Genomic DNA, 14,068 nt, shown 5'->3' with positions numbered 1-14,068 from the left:
AAGAAGTTGTTTCAATTTTTTTTTTACATATTTGACCCCTGTGACCTTGAAATTTGGTGAAGGTCATTTATTTGAACACATTTGGTAGTCCTTTATCCTAGTTCTTGCCAAATATCATCACCCTAGGCCTTTTGGTTATTAAGAAGAAGTGGTTTAAATTAAAATATTGACGTCGGACGACGGACGACGGACGCCGCATTTGAGATGGAAGTTTGTGCTAGATTTAGCGATGACGTCAAATTTCCCACCAGAAACAATCGCCGTGTTGCCACACGAGAATGACTGTCATTATCGAGTGATAAGGATTATTGAGTCAATTACACTTGAAACTGTAAATATTTGCATTTAAATGCATGCTTCACGAACCATATAAACATTCCATCCTTGATGTTTTTTATTGCGCTACCACAGCTTTCTCAAATCACTGATAAATAATTGATATTGTTGTAAGAATAGAAATCTTCCTTTGTTGACCTTTTTATTTTCTGTCTCATTGTGGTGTCCAGTAATTTTGGTGATGTTCAGTAATTTTGTGGGTTTGTGTGGACTTACTTATCCCCCATCCCCCGATCGAGCTCGTCCTTCAGACAGTCCCATTCCGTATCCACCCAATACATGTAGCTTGGGGAGAAGACAAATTTTAAGTTTTTTTTAACTTGTGTCTTATCCCATTTGATTTTTTTGCAGACAAAATATGTTAAGATAGAACTGCTTGATTTTGTATGCCAAATTTAAGGGTTTCGGTGCTCAGCAGGGAAAACAAATCAAAATTCTATCTAAAAATCAATCCCTGCTGAGCTGCGAACCCATTAGGTTTGATCTAATAAAATAGTATGCAGTTCTTCTTCACCAAAAGGGCTTGCTAAGGGTCGCTTCCATAGGTCAATGTTCCTGTTACTTTAAATAGAAAATGGATTCCCCCACTTTATTCATGTTAAGATGACCTAAATCGACATGCTTAACATATATGAAAATGATATTTCTTTTATAAAACACATGGGATATTATTCATACCACATAAGATATCAATATAGAGATATTGATGACATTCCGTACCACACACGTTCCTATCCAACCAATCGGGAACTGTCGGCACTTTCCGTACACGAGTTTCTATTTTCCCTGTTGTGTTTATGCCGCACTTAACGCTACGCTGCTTTAAGTTTGTTGCATTGTAACCACATTACATTATACTTTTTAAATATCGAGCTGCAATCAATATGATTCGTATTCAATAGAAACATTGCACCGTTGCCGGTGCTTGTATATCGCGATCCAAACTGTTGGACTGGTCAGGCCAGAGTTGTTGGTTTACGAAATAAGGTCGGACATAGTAATCTGATGCTGCTTTCAGGCAACTTGTAAGGCCTCCATAAACGTGTGCATGTCCGCCAGGATTTATAGCCGTTATTCTATATAACATAAATATATATACACCAGTAAATGTAGTCTATGTATAGGGTATGAATACGCTATGCCTACTCAAGCGTTGGCAACTTCTATACACATATCAAACATCCTGATCACCGAGTTAAAACTTGATATCGAACCAAGACATTCATACGGAAATGTTTAACCCTACACTAACATAGCAACCATGTTATGGCAACGATACTCATGAATAGATTGATACAAACAAAGCTTTTTTGTATCTCATTTCGTTTCCTTAAAATTTGCCAGCATGATATCTTAATGGACAGGGTAATAATGCACTAAATATTGATCGATATTGCTAAAGTGTTTTAACATGTAGACTATGTGACGTGTTAACCATTTATTTTCAATTACTAATTCAACTTGCAGTAGTAATGGATGAGTATCTGAGAGAAAAGAGTGTTCTAAAATAAGAACCCAGAGGAGTTGTCGTACCTCTAGACAATAGAAGATGTATACAATATTGAAATCGTTCGAAAACAAAACCAAAGTCGAATGGAAGCTATAAAATTGCATGGACATATTTATCACATACATGTGCATAGAGCTATATTAACAATCCAAAACAACACCAGATCGTAAAGATTTCTATAATATATAGTTATACATATATATATACATCAGTATGCACAATGAACCCGATAATAATGAGAAAAATGCAAGCATACCTTAGCAAAATGTCGCACAGCATGTCACTGCCATAGTCAGAATCGAAAGTGAAACTTAAATTAGTTCCGTTTGTGGAATTCCAGTGACGTAGATATTATGACAGTAAAAAACTGTCACCAGGTTAATTTTGAAATAGGAAAAGGTCACAAAGTCTTAATCAATGTCCAAATTCCTCAGAAATATTTTGAATACAATTGTAATTTAAATGGCTAACGAGCGTTAAGTCTCAGCTTTCTCTGTACGGAAGGACAGCACACTTGAAATAAACCAACGACGCAGGGGAGGTAAGCGGTACTGAATTATACTACTTTTGCATGTCCATATGGGTTCCACCCGAGGGGTTTTCAAATTTGGGAAACCCCGATGTTTTCTGAGGGTTTCATCCCATTTTGAAAATCTCAAATGGGTTACACTATATGTTATACTCATATAGTATTTCTCCATCTTTCAAATCGTCAGGATTGCCTAAGAACCTATCAGAAGTAATTTTGATTGGCTATATTTTTAACAAAATCATCTTTTCTCTCGCGTTTTGGACAATAACAAACCGGAATTTCATCGCGTCACTAGGATTTCTTTGCTAAACAACAAAAGGTCTGATACCTTATCGTTCGATTAATACAAATAGTACGATATGTTACATTTGAATTATGTTTCCTTGTAGGCGACTAATTAAGCCACTATGTCGTCTAGTATAGACCACGGGCGGTCATCTCTATTTGTTTTACTTTAATTTCTCAGATATGGTGATCCAAGCCAAGTGATCAGAGTCGAGGAAGATAATGTAAAATAATAATTTATTCAACGTTTTCAACGTGACATTGTTTGCGGTCATAGTGCAGGATGCAAATATATTTGCAATGCTCCAAATTGGAAATAAAAGTGAGTGACATGTATTAAAACTAAAATATTCACAAGTGACCTTAAAACCGATTACTGCTTTTAATAAAAGTCTGAACTGTTTTAAAAATACTTCCGTTTTACTCATCCGACAGGTTTTAAGAACCACAAAGAATAACATTGATTGTGACGATCCAATGCCGAGAAATGCTGTATCGAATCAAATTTCACGTTTTCTTCTATACAATATACAATCCAAAACATAATGCATTACATTTTCGCAGTCGTTTCCACATGCACACGCTGAATCATTAATAATATGAACTCGGACCAAATCATATTTGTTGGCGTCAATATGGTCATGTTGCAGAGTTTTTAAAGCTTCTTTTACGGACGCTCGTTATGAATTAAAAATAATCTGTCGCCGTTGGAACATCATCAATCAAATAGTTCTGAAAGCGGTATTCATAAGACCGGTGACTGTTGAATGATTCTTTTGTTTATTGCTTGCAGGGTTACTGAATACAATGTTATTAAATTGTTACTTATTATATACATGAAATGGTTCTTTATTGTGTCGTTAAATGTTTCATCTAACGCGAGAACTAGAACAGTACATGTGTTTACGACCTTCTAGACTCGAGATCAAACAGGTACATGTAATAGATTTAGTCAAATTTTTAAAAATAATATTTTGAAAGTATTTGAATAAATACGAGATTTTATTTATATTATTTGAGAAAGACCCCCTTTAGTCCTAAGTCTTGAACATTTGCTCTCCTTTTCAATCATATTCAAATGCTACTTTTAAATGTATCCATCAAACTTAAGACGCGTTTTGCAACTGTACTTTCTATCAATTCTATCACCGGCTGTAGAACTCGACTTCAGCCTCAGTATCGAAACTAGATTCTAAACCCGCCAGTAGATTGTCATTTTCTTGTATACCAGATATTCTGATTGTCAGCATCGCTTAGATATTCTTTTCGACCCAATAGCTTTCAGCGCGAAACTGCAATTGACTGTAGTTTGTCAAGGGGAAGTAACTCATGTTTGCCTACATCTTAGGAGAGGTGAAAACGGGAAGAGTTTTTTTTTTTTGTCTTGCGTAAGGCACGATTTTCTTTTTTCACATTTGAATATTTGTTTCTATGCAATTCAACTAAAGTTAAACAGTTGATTTCATCTGCTTTTAGAAAGTATGCAAGAAAAGAACCCACCCAGTGGCGTAGCATACATGTATGCTTGTATGCTTAAGCATACACTAAAAAAATCTTGAAAATCTTAGTCCGACGGAACATATTATACCGTGTTGTCCTAAGATAATCGTTTAAGGTTCAACAAGTCTCCTAAAAGATGTTATAGTCAACCTAAATTTCAACTCCTGGTAAGTCATATTCAGGGACCCTTATTACAAATCGGAACACATATATATAATTATGTAATTTTAGATATATTGGACTTTTACACAAGCTAAGGCTGATGTTTTCATAAAAATGGCTCACTTGTCTAACATGTCAATATCTGAAATGACATATTATTCAAAGTTCATTTATATACCTAGGTCATGCAGACCTTAATTTCTTTTTAACAAGACATGATTGTTGCTTGGAAAATGTACAAAAATCATAGTGAAACGTCTGTGTAATATATTTTACTGGTATATATGTGAAAAAACACAGACTTATGACCATAAAAAAACCCTCAAAACTTCATATGACGTGTCCTTTCTTAACATGTAATGTTTTTATAATAAAGTTAGACAAGTTATAACCATTATAGCACTTTTCAGCTTCAATGTCTATAACACTTCTAGCGCATTTATAACATCACAGAATGTTATTAAATGACACATCATCTAAAGTTCATTTATCGATTAAAGATACTTAGGCATTATTTTCTGATTTATATTCTTTTAAAATATATTACTAGGGGATTTTATTATGATTTTAGTGGTTTTGCATGGCAACATATATCTTTATTTGAGGTATGAATCAGCTTTAATGCATTTCATCGACTACGTTAACATGGCTATTTAACCACCAGGTCAGTCGCCTTTTTTTCGTACCAAAACAAAAATATTGTTATATCTGTGTTACGACATCGTTAAAATCTTCCTTTTAGGAAAACATAAAACTCAAATTATTTCTCATTTCACTTTTACAAGGTGAAAGATATGTTTTATGTGATCACAGATTTAGGTATCTTGGTATATGCAATTACCCGTTATTATCTCCTCTTTCAAAGGAACGAAAGTTCACATTTTAACCAATGTTAAAATCTCTGTCGTAGTTAGTCAAGTTAAATATATTTATCCCCATCGGTTTTTTCAGTTATCGTGGTAATCTCAGCAACATTTCTTGGCAAGGCATCTTCTAGAAATTGTTTGACATAGTCTGACCCTGGCAAATAGTGAAACCAGACGTCACAAGTATGATGTGTTGTATGAGGCTGCAGTTACATTGCTTGTATTGATTGATGGTATGAACTGTACTGGATATATATTCTTTGTGAATAGATTCATTAATCATATGCAGTATCAGAAGGATTTGTTTGTTATTCTTTTGATAAGAATTAACGATGCATGACTCAATTTCTATACATAGTTGGGTTTCTTTAACTTTGTATTCTTTAACTAAACATACATTTTTTTCAGGATGCACTGTCGGTAGAATTTTAAAACTGGTTTATTAGTATATTAGATACATTTCTTACATGGAACGTAATTTGTTCTTCTAAAATACTAGCATGGCTTAGGTTGATAGTTTAACGATTGTGATGTGCCAAGTGCCATACTGGGAATTCTGGTAAAAGTACCTAATGTACACACCGTAGTCATCATGTAACTTATGAATAAATATAGCGGAGGAGAAGAACTATCATGAAATGTTTCTCCTTTTTCCAAGCAACCTCTTCCGCTATCAAGTGAAACTTTCCTTTTAGCATTGTTACCGTGTATTTTCCACAGTAAAATTAGCGTGAAACTATGTCCTCATTATAACTACCAATAAGGACAACGTAAAAGAACTTTCATCAAATTATTATTTTTTATTCAAAAAGTTCAAAATCAAAAACAGAAAAAATAGCTTACATTTAAAACATAAACGCTCGTTTTCTATTCACTAAGAGGCTCTTTTAACATAACTCTGCTAACAATAACACTTCCCGTATAAATCCACCACTCCCATACTATCCAAATTGATGGAGCTCGAAGTTTTATAATAGACTTTTATATTTATATTGAATAAGGATGGCAATCATAAACTGACCCAGTACAATAATACATTGCTTCCCTGACAATTTCAGTAATACCGAAACATATCTAAACAGATTTTGATCTTTATCTTGTCTTTGCGATAAAGCTTTCTGCTTGAGTGTTTTTGAAACAACTAAGCACAGGGCCTTGCTAGACCCGGATGTTTTTGATACAACAAAACACATGACTCTGCTCAACCCGGTTATTTTTTATACAATTAACACAGGGTCTTGCTGGACCCTTGTCTTAATGATACAACTTAGCACTACTCCTATAACATAAGAGGCCGGTGGTCGGCCTTTTTTCTATCGGATATGATTTTGACGACTGCGACTGCGCCTGTCAAAAGTATCTCGCCGTGTAAACCTCTAACGCTGTTGGAGTAAACTTGTAGCACATGGCCCTGCTGGATCCGGTTGTTTTTTATACAACCTAGCACAGGGCCCTGTTCGGCCATACCCTTTAATACACCTTAGTACAGAACCTAGTTTGGCTTGGGTACTTAAGATAAGGTTTGGTGCCACTGAGCCAAACATACGTAGCAACATGTATCTGCCAAGGCATCTCGGTTACGTTCCTTTTTACACCTATCAAACTGTTAGTCAATCAATGTACTGTAGTATTATTATTTTCAGGAAATAATTTATCAGTATCCAAACATTCTAGTAATTGTTACGCATATAAATCAAGAAAACACATGAAAAATATAATAAACTCTATATTACATTACATATCTACATAATAATAATAATATTATATGTAGGTAATTAAAAAAAATATATCGCCCCAAAAAGCAAACCACACACACTAATTCCAAAATTTGACAGAATAAAGGCATTAGATATTATGGTAGCAGGCCTTAATGAGACCAACCTGGAATAGGTCAATCTACCTCATTATTTAAGAGGAACATATAGCCTACAAAAACGGTTTAAAAGAGACACACAGATAATCATGATATGTATCCACCAGAAACATAATCTTGTCAGTTCAGGAAAGAGAATTAGTTGGCTGGGTCTTTTATGAACTTAAGTAAGAATGGAAATGCAACGATTCTTGAGATTTGAACAGTTAGGAGAAGACTACAACTGGAAACAAACAGCTTCCATTCAAAACTTCCAATCTGTAATTCGAAAAAGGATGAATGGTTGTCATTTTGTTGTAATAAATAAATCCAGGTGACTCTCAGTAACTATGAAATACGGGATACCAGAGGCAGGACGATGACTCGTGGTATATATTAAACATTAAGATTTCTAACTATTAATGCGATTAAGATTACTGGAGAAAACTGTTCTTTTGTATGCAAGTTTGTTTTCAGCAGTGTTCTTAGCGTAATAATGTATCGCAGCCAGAACAGGATTCGAATCCCGGATCCCAGATCAATATATTGTCACTCTAACCATCAAAGCAACCTAGTAAACGGAAGTAATCTTGCCATGTCGAGTTACACAGATATGCAAGACAAACTGTAAGGTTACTGTATGTACGCAAAAATAGTGTGGATCTCTATAGCGTTTTGCATGTATCGGGACAGGGGTCCTTTAGTACGTACATGTTGCTACTATATTTGTAGGAAAATGTAGTTGTACGTGCTGTATCGTATAACAGTTATATGTTTCTAATTCTAAGTAAAAGTACAACAGTAAAATTTCATTGTCTTCATACTGCAGTCAAAAGGATGTAACATACACTGAGTAAAAATACATCAATACTAATTAACTGCATTCATATTACAGTCAATGTAGTACTTATTAACAAAGTACATAACTAAGTACTAATTGTATTATTATTACAGTTACAATGTAATTACTTACATTTAATGAAAAGCACATCGATATATTAAATAACAGCATGTATGCTACGGAAACATGGAGTTAATCCTTAATCTATTAGAATCAATACTAATTAAATGTCAAGAAAATGGTCAGACTATGACAGGAACTGTAAGCAACTTTCAACTAAAACTAAAGGACGTTACCAATTTTAAACTAAAACTGATATTGTTAATATGTTATAATTTGTAAAGATGGTACACATTAAATCATTTGATGTAGACTCTCTTCAAAAATTGCTGAAAAATCCCGAGATATTAACATTCGAGTGATAATTTCAAAAACTTTGAAAATACGTTGAAATTTAAATCTCAGCGTTATTAGGAATTTGGCAAATTTGCCTTTTTATCGAAAAAACATTTTTCCTTTTTTCTTCTTTTTGAGATTTTAAGAATCAATCTGTGTCAATTACCAGTCACTTCATTAATTTATGTTGCTGAATATGTAAATATGCAACAAAACGAAACTGCTCTCCTAACGTAATTCGTGGAACGCGCCCGGTACAACGAATCTAGAACGTCAATAGTTTCTGTAAACGAGAAACTAGGTCATGGAATAATCTTCCGCGAATAAGCGAAAAACGAAAGTAAAACAAACATTGTACTTATTTTTTTATATTTGAAAAGAAAATCAATAATACACTTTCATATTTCACATACATGAAGAGTAAATATTACTTTCTCTTTTAAGAATAAATTTGAAACAAAACAAACACGTTAAACTGTGTGCGTATTATAAGATTCCCAAAAAGGAATTGTAAATATCGTAAAAATAGAAAAACTGTGTTTATACCGTAAACATTAATTTTGATTACATAAACGTATCGTAGTTCATTTATGTTGCATTACTGAACCTTTGTGATCCGGATAGACATATAAAAACCAGAAATTCATCAGTTCTCATCGTTTACATAGCTACATCAATTGAACCTGGATGGTTTTTTTTAAATTAATTAAAAACCGTGCCCTAACATATTGGTCCCGATTAAAGCAAATATTATAAAACCAGAACTTCACAGTGGTATCGTCGTAAACAAAGGTATATAAAGTTTAATTCAGAGATATTCAACAAAGCTATATGGACTATAAATCAGAGAAAGGAATATTTCTCTTGGTTTCTTTAGTGATCAGTTATGACATTTTCATAGTAGGATTATGGTTTGATAGCTTAAACCTCTTAACAATAATGTCAACATGATTTCGGCATTCATTATTCATGATGTTCATTTTAACACAGATAAAATGAAACGAGTCACATTGTGTTTTGCTGCATACAATGTATATCAAATATCATGGTATTCGTGGTTTGGTCATTATGAAATCAGTTTCTCTGAAACAAAAATTGACTAATGTGCAAATATACGCAAACATTAACAACGTGTAAAATATTATTACGAAAACTTACACTCCGTGATAAACAAATCTATAAAACATAACTACTAAAAATAACCGTTGAATACCACTCTGTAAAATAATAAAATAGCATTGCATAAAAGTATACAAATATACAAGTGACGGTCCTGAAACGTTTCTGTTTAATTGAAAAAAATATGTAATTTTCATTGTAAACATCACCCTAGTGAAATAGTAGTAACCTCTTACCGACTCGGCTAGTGAGGATCGCATTCCCTTAATTGGTAGAGCGTTGGAGTTGTAAGCCAGATTATACAAACTCCTAGCTTTGATCCCTAGCTCAGGCTATGCATTTGAAACGACCTTGATTACATAAACATACATGGAAACATACCATTACATGAAAACAAATTCCATAATTATCTACTTTCAATAACAAGCATCTAAAATTAAAAAGATCTATATATATATATAATATATAAAATAAAGTAATATTAGGAGTTTTCAAAATATACAAGGATGTTGCACATTCATTAATTGATGAGTTTTTTTACAGAATAATTGTGGAGTGTTAGATTTAATCACCGCATGATTGGAATTCAAATATCGAATTTAGACAATATTTTAACCCGGTAATATCTTTTTATTTAAGGTTAAAATGATACACCATAGTCACAACGCACGCAGCTACTGAAGAGGAATAATAACATGTTTATTTTATTTATATGACATCATAATGTACAGTGTAGTTTATGCTGTTGTAAATTTTGTTATAAACATGATAAAAGGTGCATGACAGAAATGATAATGAAGATCTTACACCTGTGAAGTCTAGGGTAGCAGAGTACAGTAGAAATGGCTTGACCCTAATACTAAAGGGCAAGTCTCGGATAAACATGGATAGCGCATTCATCCTGCACAACCCACCTACACATATATATATATTTATAAACTACATTTTGAATACGTTTTTTTTAGAAGAATGAATATATGTTTTCAAAAGTGATTTCCCCAGATTAGGGACTTGTGAAAACCATGGTTACCACATCAAAAAACGCCAAAAAATTGGAAATAAACATGGTTTTTAACCTAAAATTTGACCCACGCAAGTAGGATGTTTTTTTCTTAAAACCTGTCTTAAATTAATTATCACCTACTCGGTCACAGATACTCACGTTTTAGCATAGGTCGTCAAACTAGATTTTTCACAATATTTACATATGTGCTGAGTACAAAAATAGACTACATGGAAAGCTAGCTTTTGTTTTGTAGACACAGATTACATATTTATATATTTATTAACTCCATTTTAAATACGTGTTGGTTTTTTTTTAGAAAAAATACATTTTTTTCAAAAGCGATTTCCTTAGCTTTTGTTCGTAAATTCGTAAATGGCCAAAAATGTAGTCTCAAGCCAAATTCGATTTTTTTTTATAAATGTGAAGCCCACATAGTCCAAATCATCATGTATATGCCAATTTTAGAGCTGATTTTATTTTAACTTTTGATACATGTAATATAACAGGGGTTATTCATTGTACAAAAATATCACCATGGCCACCGTACGCTACTGTACACTGCTACCTAGACATTGTCGTATTTATGTTTACCTGTGTTCATAAACACCGAGGTAACACTGATTCTTTCCTAGAATATATTTACATGAACCCTTTTACTTCTATTTTACCTCGACTGTTTCCGGGCCCTTATTCATGAAACCGATCTCATGCTCAAGCATGGATTTTGTGCTCAAGCCTAATTTCTTGTTTAAGTCATAAATTATTAAACAACTCTTATTTTGTTAATGATTTGGAAAAAAATTGAAGAGACTCAAGCCAATACTATTTCCAATTTTCACATTTGACTTTTTGATAGTTTGAGATTATTTAAACGAGTTACAAAAAAGTAGCTTTGAGCACAGAATCCATGCTTTAGCATGAGAACAGTTTCATGAATACGGGCCCCGGTTTCAATATGACACTTAAACACGACTGTAGACGGTCTTTTACGAACGATTTGGACTAAATGCACTTTATTATATACGCGTCGCCCAAAATAATAAGGCATTCCACAGTCGTTTCTCTGCTGTGTATCTATCGATGTCTTGGCTATGTATAAATGAATACAGTTATGTATTTCAATGCCGACATCGAAAATGTTCACGGATGACGAATAATTCGTATTTGGGATTTTGCCATTGATTTCATTCTTATTAACACATGTATACAGTTTAAACACTGCAAGGGTATTGTGGCATCATGTACTCTTGGTTGAACCATCTAGTCTGAATCAAATTGTTCGCCTAATTGTTCAATGAGTTCCCAAATGTTTTCTGCATAACTGTCCCAGTCCGTTTCCGTTGTGTCCAGTGGAGGGAGTTTAGGTATCACGGTGACTTCCTGTTTTTCTACCATGTCCTGGAACCTACCACTAGAATCTGGTATCGAATGTTCAAACACTGTTGCTATTTTGATGTTCATGTCCTGCCAATTACTATATTCTGTCACTGGTCCGTCATAATGGTACGACTTGGCGTGCTTCTCTCTCACGAATGATATTCTATCCCTAAACTCTGGAGACACGTAAAAAACATTCGGTTGGGGTTTCAACAGCACACGTGTGCTAGGCTCCAAAAGCATTTTCGTGTCAGCCATCTCTTGTACTCCTTCCATGTCCATAAGACGTCGTGAGTGCAGCTTACACCGGACATCTAGACGTTTGTTGGTATAAGGTATACCATTATAGCCGCGACACACGTCCACCGCCATCCACTTCAAATCAGAAAGCCGAAGCTCAATGAACAGAAGCTCTTTGTCAAGGATAACAAGACCTTCGAGAGGTTTTCCATAATCTGGGGAGCCCAACTTGAATGTGGCATGATATTTTACTTCTTCATTGCGTTCTTTGAAAAACGAGTTGCCTAGAAAAGCACTGACGTTGTTTTTGTCACACTCCTTAGGCATGAAAGAGCCTCTTATGTGTCTTGGTTTAGGTTTAGTAAACCGACCATGCCTGTTGCGATTTCGCCATCCTCCACGCCCTGGCAGGCTCAGTTCTAACTGCTTTTCATGTGGCTTGCCATGACCTTCAAACGCAATTTCAAATTCTGATATCGTAAACTGGGGATTTTCAACATAAAATATGTAGTATATTCCGAATGTAAGTGCAATTCTTAGATCCCCATGGTATGTTCTGTCAAAATCTTGTCGGGTGAGTTCCATCTGTGTCCTGAATACTTCTTTGAACTTTTCCAAAGCTGTATTCCTATCATTCTGATAAGACCCGTCTACGAGTGGAACGTACAATGTGAGTTGTTTGTGCGCTGGTTGACATCTGCCGGTATACCGATTGAATGTGAGTTGCTGATTCGGACCTGTCGACCCATAGAATATACGTTTGAATGCGCCACCAATGAAGGCTTTGTCTCGTGCAGAGGTGGTAACGAACTTTGATGATTTGTCATTCAGGTCTTGAAGAGATTGTTGAACATTCCACAGTTCTTTGCGAGTTCCCCATGCTTCTAAAATTAGTCCAGGGGTAACACTGAACGTCTTTCTTCGTATGCTGATTTCGGCGCCAGTCTCTTCTGACAATCGTCTAGCAGTGAAGGTTTCTGCAAACATTACAGACCCCCAAATGTCTAATGGCAGGTTAATGATCAGATGATCTTCTTCAAGGATGTTTTGTTCAAAAAAGATATTTACAGATCTGTTTTTTGCAATTTCTTGATAAACAAAGAGAATTTCCTCTGTCAGATGTTTGAGTTTCCTCAATCCTAGATTACCAGGTACCAGAAACCGTTGATTTATGACATCATCTGTTGGATCTGGCACATATATTCGAATTTCCCCTTTCTTATCGCTGATCAGCAAAGAATCAAAATTTCGCAAGACGGCCATCACTAGACTAGCTGTTTGAAGTTGTTTGCTTGTAGTTATTTTTCCTGGAAGCCAAGAAGATACATTCATGTGATTCATGTCGTCATGCGTTGTCTTTGTTTCTGTTGAGTTGCCGTCTACATCCGACAAGAGTTTGAGAACCAGCAACGTAAAAACGACTTCGGAAAACACTGCGGATCGGGATCTGCCAATAATTGTGTACTTCCTTGCCCAGTCGAGAAGAAACGTCAGGATGAGCGTATAGGTTGAGCTTCTTTGAAGTCGTCGTCGGATGAAATTTGTTCTGCCTATATCGTTGGTGTTTTGGCTAAATGTGACAGTCACAGGATCTTCGTCTATTCGGACGATGAATGACTTCGGCGTTAAAGGCCGATAACCTGCCATATAACTTGCCATAACATTCTTTAACAGAGTGTTGAAATCTTTTCCGGTGATTTGCTGTTGCAGTTCCAGACAGACATTGATATCACGAGTGTACATATCCATTAGACACAATGATGGCAGTCCTGTGAAGGACACTCTTATCCCCGGTCCGAGGCAACGATGGAGGTGATCAGAAATCATAGTGAAAGTTACTTGGAGGAACTGAAATGTTGCAAGCCGATTCTCGTGTCTCGTATCAAAATGTCTTACTATTGATGAGCCGATTTGGACGAGTTCTGGTCTTTCTGGTTTAGCTGATTTGTCCGTTGTCACCTCGCTGGTGGCCGGGCATGCATTTGCTTTTATCTGGGTCAGAAAATCGCTCATAATCCACGGGAAGCTGATGAAGCGTTTCCCAGT

At 35.0% G+C, this 14,068-nt stretch overlaps 1 protein-coding gene across 1 annotated transcript; it reads right to left on the bottom strand.

The window, feature by feature from the left end:
* Positions 1–10,949: 10,949 nt before the first annotated feature.
* Positions 10,950–14,053, bottom strand: LOC110455103. The gene is made up of 2 exons (XM_021505046.1): positions 12,805–14,053; positions 10,950–12,696 (listed from the first exon to the last, which is right to left on the bottom strand). The coding sequence occupies exons 1-2, from the start codon at positions 14,033–14,035 to the stop codon at positions 11,666–11,668; spliced, it is 2,262 nt and encodes a 753-aa protein (XP_021360721.1). The 5' UTR covers positions 14,036–14,053; the 3' UTR covers positions 10,950–11,665.
* Between the last annotated feature and the right edge of the window lie 15 nt (positions 14,054–14,068).

The sequence above is a fragment of the Mizuhopecten yessoensis genome, unplaced genomic scaffold (genome assembly GCF_002113885.1).
Source record: "Mizuhopecten yessoensis strain PY_sf001 unplaced genomic scaffold, ASM211388v2 scaffold8131, whole genome shotgun sequence".
In the NCBI taxonomy this organism is placed as follows: domain Eukaryota; kingdom Metazoa; phylum Mollusca; class Bivalvia; order Pectinida; family Pectinidae; genus Mizuhopecten; species Mizuhopecten yessoensis.
Note: the sequence above shows the minus strand (reverse complement) of the source record. Positions and strands in the feature narration are given on the sequence as shown.

Excerpts from the sequence above, each read along its gene's own strand:
- LOC110455103 (XM_021505046.1), bottom strand. The coding sequence starts at position 14,035 with ATGAGCGATTTTCTGACCCAGATAAAAGCAAATGCATGCCCGGCCACC. Across the intron at positions 12,697-12,804 it reads CACCTCTGCACGAGACAAAG|TCACATTGTACGTTCCACTC; the intron begins CCTTCATTGGTG and ends CGCACAAACAAC.